This window comes from Gavialis gangeticus, unplaced genomic scaffold (genome assembly GCF_001723915.1).
Source record: "Gavialis gangeticus isolate Ggan-Ray unplaced genomic scaffold, GavGan_comp1, whole genome shotgun sequence".
NCBI classification, from domain to species: Eukaryota; Metazoa; Chordata; order Crocodylia; family Gavialidae; genus Gavialis; species Gavialis gangeticus.
This window is the reverse complement of record NW_017729022.1, coordinates 86,322,901-86,328,891: the sequence shown is the minus strand read 5'-3', so window position 1 is coordinate 86,328,891 and position 5,991 is coordinate 86,322,901. Positions and strand designations below refer to the sequence as shown.

Sequence of the window (5,991 nt, the reverse complement as noted above, 5' to 3'; positions counted from 1 at the left end):
AGCAGGTCCGAGGAGGTGATCCTCCCCCTCTATGTGGCACTGGTCAGGCCGCAGCTGGAGTACTGCATCCAATTCTGGGTGCCGCACTTCAAGAGGGATGTGGACAACATGGAGAGGGTCCAGAGGAGGGCCACTCACATGATGAGGGGGCAGCAGGGCAGGCCCTACGAGGAGAGGCTACAGGACCTGAACCTGTTCAGCCTCCACAAGAGAAGGCTGAGGGGGGATCTAGTGGCCTGTTACAAACTAGTCAGAGGGGACCAGTGGGCATTGGTCCCCCAAGCACTATCAGGGTGACTAGAAATAACGGTCACAAGCTGGCAGAGGGTAGATTTAGACTAGACATCAGGAGGCGCTACTTCAGTGTCAGGGCGGCTAGGATCTTGAACCAACCTCCAAGCGAAGTGGTGCTGGCTCCTACCCTGGGGGTCTTTAAGACAAGGCTAACAATCACCTTGCTGGGGTCGTTTGACCCCAGCACTCTTTCCTGGCATGGCAGGGAGTCGGACTTGATGATCTGCTCAGGTCTCTTCCGACCCTACTAACTGTGAAACTATGAAATTGGAGGACAGGGCCAAAAGAAATCTTCAACGAGGACAAGTGGAAAGTCCTGCACTTAGGACACAGCAATCCTATGCACTGAGACAGGCTGGGGGCTCACTGGCTGGGCATCAGCTCTGCAGAAAAGGACCTCGGGGTTACAGTGGACAATAAGCTGAATATGAGCCAGCAGTGGGCCCTTGTTGCCAAGAAGACTAACGACATATACTGGGCTGCATTGGTAGGTGTGTTGCTAGTAGGTCAAGGGAAGTGATTATCCCCCTCTATTCAGCACTGGTGAGGCCACATCTGGAGTACTGTGTCCAGTTTTGGCCCTCCCACTACAGAAAGGATATGGACAAATTGGAGAGAGTCCAGTGGAGGATAACAAAGAAGATAAGGGGGCTGGGAGACATGACTTATGAGGAAAGACTGAGGGAACTCAGCTTATTTAGTCTAGAGAAGAGAAGACTGAAAGGGGATTTAATAGCAGCCTTCAACTACCTGAAGGAGGGTTTGAAAGAGGATGGAGGCTAGATTGTTCTCATTGGTGGCAGATGATAGAACAAGGAACAATTGTCTCAAGTTGCAGCAAGGGAAGTTTAGGTTAGATATTAGGAAGAATTTTCTCACTGGGAGGGTAGTAAAACACTAGAACAGGTTACCCAGAGAGGTGGTGGAAGCTCCATCCTTGAATGTTTTCAAAACCCAGCTAGACAAAGATTTGGCTGGGATGATCTAGTTGGAGATTGCCCTGCTTTGAGCAGGGGGCTGGACTAGATCACCTCCTGAGGTCCCTTCCAACCCTAACTTTTTAAGATTCTATGATACTCTATGCACAGGGAAATAACTGTTTCTTAATTCCCTCACTAATGCACTTCTCAGCAAGAGCACAAAGGTCAATTAATTTTGGATATATGAGGAAATAAAAAGGAAACTTTCCCTTGATGGAAATTGCGGGTGGTAATATAGAGGGGAGAAAAGGGAGCAAATCTGAAAGAAACATGGAGTTTACAACAACAGGAAGTTAGCTGCAACTTTATATTATAGGCTCCTACTACTGCTTCTCCATTATGAGACTGCATAACTCTGAGCCTCTCAACATCTGCTGAGAAGATGTGTAGAAGTGGTTAACCTAAGCAGGTCTTCCTTATTATTATTACTGTATGCTTTAAAAAGCTACCATTAAATTCCCCCCAAAATTTTGCAAACATATCATCAGACCAAGCCTGACAATTTGTTTTTCCTTTTAAACAGAGATTACAAGTGTGATTTTTTTCCCTGGAACTAGTGATCATGCATCACAACCCCCTTTTTGTCCCTCATTCTTACGGAAAACATCTTACCCCGGTGGTCTATACATGTCCTGGGGTGGTCCCCCCATGCCACTTCCACTACCTCTCTGTTCCATCAGTAAGGCCTGAAAGTGACCCATGTTCTCTTCCCGGCAGCGATACAGGGGTCCCTCCTGAGATAGGCCATTGGCCTGGCCAGTGGCAGGATGATGAGATAGGTGAGCATTTACTGGCGGTCCATAGGCCCTGGGTTGGAAATGACTGGCTGGATGCCGAGATGCATAAGGAGACCCAGACTGTAGCATCACCCCATGGGGAGGGAAAGCAGATGGACCAAATCCAATCCCAGAACTCAGAGGTGGAGGGGGAGCCCCATACAGAAACTCCCCTGCTGCCACTGAGCTCTGTCTCTTGGTGGCTGCATTGTGGTTGTCCAAATCAAGAAACTCTTTGGGACTCTCTGGCCTTTCCTGGGAGTCTTCTGACTTCTCATCTTCTGGCCCTGGATCCTGCCCATCACTTGGAGGAACCTCTTTGGCGCTTGCCATGTCCATTCGGTTTGGGGAGACCAGGGCAGTGCTCAATGCCTCAGAGCCATCTAGACTATCCATGCTCCCTCTGTCAGAGAAGGCAGGCCTGGGCAGAGCTGGATGGCTGGGTGGATGCCCACTAGGGCTGGCCTGGGGATGGAGAGGTCTCTGCCAGTCTGAGTAGCCTTGTGGGCAAGTATAGTAAGGAGGGCGCTGGTAGTGGTGGTAGGAAGGTGGTGGTTGTGGCTGATAGGGGTACGGCATTCCCTGATGGTGGCGATACCGGGGAAAGACACCAGGGTGGGTGTTACTAGGCTGAAAGCCCCGAGTTGGAAAGTGTTGTGGATGGGACACAGGGGTGGGATGCTTTCCCCCCATCACAGGGTTGAACCCTTGGAGTCCTGGATTGATATGGTAACGTGCCGCTGAATTTGGATACTCCAAGCCCGGCATGTAGAGCGAAGGAAACTGATTTGTAGCCCCACCCACAGAGCCTCCATCCACACCAGGAGTACTGGTGCCCTGTCCCATACAAGGCAGAGCTGCTTCTGGCAAAGTCTTCCCCCCACTGCAGAGGGGCTTCTCCAGGATGCTAACAGCCAGTACTTTTCCCTCAGTGCCACTGGAGGACCCTTCACCGACAGCCCCATTCTCAGGCACAGGCCCTCTCTCAGAGGCTGTCACAATGTCCCTCACACATCCCTGGCCTGCCGGGCTGCTGTAGGTGCTGTCTGCTGGCCAGGAACTCTTGCTCTGTGTTGCCTTCGGGTCAATTTTAGTTCCAGAGTTATCACCCTCCCCATCTTGCATCAAGCTCCGTCTGGTACAGTCCATCTGCAGGGGGGGTTTGGAATGAGGTAGCAGTTTGGGGTACGTCCCTTCTGCAACACTGATGCAGTGACCCTTCTCTTCCCCTCCAGGAGGGGGTGCTGCTGCAAAAGAAGTGGAAAGAAGAAAGAGAGAGAGGGGGTAAAAAGATCTTATCACTGTTTGACTTCACAACTTCAAGACTGTTTTCTCCCTCCTGCCACTCAGCCCCTTCTTTTGCAGCCCCAACACCACTTATACTGCTTTGCTAAGCCACAAAAGTACAGACAGGTGGTTGTTTTGTTTTTGTTTTTTTTCCTCACCCTTGTTATGAAATTTTGCTTATGTAGCTCCAAGGATACTTAAGTGTGTGTCTGCAGTTCCAACCAAGCAGCAAACCCCAGCTAGCAGCTCCGGGGCTACTCCATCCCTCAGTCTCCCCCTTCCCCACTGCCAGCCCAGCCTGTAACATGCAAAAAATTAACCCTAGGGAAAAGGTGCTGTAAAGCAGAGGGCCTTCATCTGATACCTCATTAGAGGAGGGTTAATTTTTTTGTGCAATCAGCTATATCAGGGGAATGTATCAAGGGCTTGGCAAACAACTGTTCACCAGGGCACCCTTGGGGAAAGCCAGGAGTAATGGCCACAAACTCCTGGAAGACCATTTTAGGCTTAACAATAGGAAACACTTCTTTGCAGTCAGGGTGTCCAGACTGTGGAATAAGCTCCCTCCAGAGGTGGTGCAATCACCTATCCTGGAAATCTTCAAGAGGAGACTGGATGGCCACCTTTCCTGTCTAGTGCAGGGGGCTGGACCCGATGATCTTCCAAGATCCCTTACAAACTGTGAATTTATAAAAGCACTCCACAGCCATGCACGTGTCATGGCATGGCTGTAGAGAGCTTTCAGGGGCCCAATTGTGCAAAAAATGTGTAAGATCCCAAAATGGCTTATTCCATGATGCTGATTTCCACACTCTGGACACTGGAATATTTCTGAAGAAGCCAGACGATGTTATGCTCTGGTGGAGTGAGCTTTAACATCTGGGGATGGGGGAAGTGGTACACAACTGCTAACCTCATTGAGATGGACTGTGGTATCGAGCTGGATAGTCCTGTAACGAAATGACTTGACCTTTTGAATGGCCAGGCTGGCTATCAACAAGCCAGGAGACTATTTGAATGGTTTCAGTTCCATCCCTGTAATACAATAAGGCTATAGAGACATCCAGACTGTGTCACTTCTTCTCTCCTAGAGCACAACAGGAATTGAGAAGCAGAGAGGCAAACTGCTTTTAAATGACATTCAACCACCTCCTCAGCATGGAACACAGCCTGAGGTTTCAACATTGCGTCGACTCTGCGTAAAGTTATTTAGGGATCTTCAACCATGACTGTCTGAAGTTCTTTCACTCTTCCAACCACAGACGGCCACCAGAAAAAGTTGATAGTGAGAGAACCTATCAATCATTCTGAAAAGAAAAAGTTTCAAAGGAAACACCAGGAGATTCAGGAGAAACACATCAAGGTCCCAAACATAAGTAAGTTCCATAGTCAGCAGACAAATGTGCAACAGCCCTGTGAGAAACAGTGATGCTGTCAGGTAAGACCACATACAATTGCACAGGAGGGGGAAGAGCCCAAATTCTGTCAAAATTAACTTTAACTAGAGCTGAACAGCAGCCCAGAATGAAAGTATGGTAAGAAAGCAAGGACCTTTTGTGTCTGAGCCTATGGTGGGTCCAGGTTGTGGTTGGACTGCTCTCACCAAGAATCTCCTCCATTATGAGGACCAAGTCTTTCTTGTAATGGCTTGCTTCCTTCATGTCAGAAATGTCTAGACCTGTTAGGAAAGATTCTTTTACAGTTGCATGCTCATATTTGTGTGTTGTCCTTGGTGGCAAGCAAACCTGTCATGAGTCCTCCCTCAAAAAATGATGGATTGGCTGTATGACCATTGGACCCACACAAAAATCATTCACAGCGGGTATCCGATTGATGGCTCCTCACTTCCCAGGAATCAGCAATAATCCAAAAAACTTCCTCAGCATTCATTTGGTGGCACCATGGCCACCAGTCACTGGCTTAATAACTACCCAGTAGAGGGGTGATGGGCAGGTGCAGCCTTCTCATTTATCCATAGTGTTCCGCATTTCCAATTTTTACCAATTTTCACCAATAAATTTCCTGATTTTTTTTATTGAAGTTATTCATTTTTTTTTTTTTACTGATTTACACCGGTTTTTCAGTTCACTGAATTTTACTGGCTGCGCTAAAATCCCTGTTAACTGGCATGAGTGGGGAATGGCTGGGAGATGCTGGTAAGCTAAAAGTGCCAGTTACCTGAGGCACAGGTTTCTTGTTGGACATGGGGGAGAGGGGGGTGGCAGCAGCCACACACGGAGAAGGGGTCAGTGGCCACGTGGGAGCCAGGGAAGGGTGGCTGGAGCTGCTGTCTGGGGGCACGGGGCTCCCGGCTCTGACCCCGGGCAGGAGAGGATGCAGGAATTGTTCCCAGGACAGGTGGCTCCAGCTGCGCCCCTGCCCTGGGTGCTGGGAGCTGTGAGCCTCACTGGGGGGGGGGGCAAGCGGGAGAGCCTGGCCTCACTTCCTGCAGCAGGCGCTGCACACAGCCAATCTGCATGGGCCAGCAGGGCTGGAGCCACTGCCCGGGGGCATGGGGCTCCCGGCTCTGACCACGGGCATGAGACACTGGTGCTGGGGTCAGGTTATCCCTCCCCCTCTGTGTCTGGCTGCATGCCACTCCCCCCAGGCCCTGGGCTGCCCCGTGTCATGATGCAGGCAGGTGGTGTTGGCTG

General features: G+C 50.1%; 1 protein-coding gene across 2 annotated transcripts in view; it reads right to left on the bottom strand.

The window, feature by feature from the left end:
- Positions 1-5,991, bottom strand: part of LOC109296239 (cat eye syndrome critical region protein 2) — a 170,755-nt gene that overhangs the window by 5,333 nt on the left and 159,431 nt on the right. The window contains exon 17 of one of the 2 annotated variants that reach the window (XM_019515554.1): positions 1,887-3,297. In XM_019515554.1, the coding sequence (XP_019371099.1) occupies positions 1,887-3,297 (1,411 nt within the window). The remainder of the gene's footprint in view (positions 1-1,886; positions 3,298-5,991) is intronic. The other variant, XM_019515553.1, reaches the window with a different exon arrangement.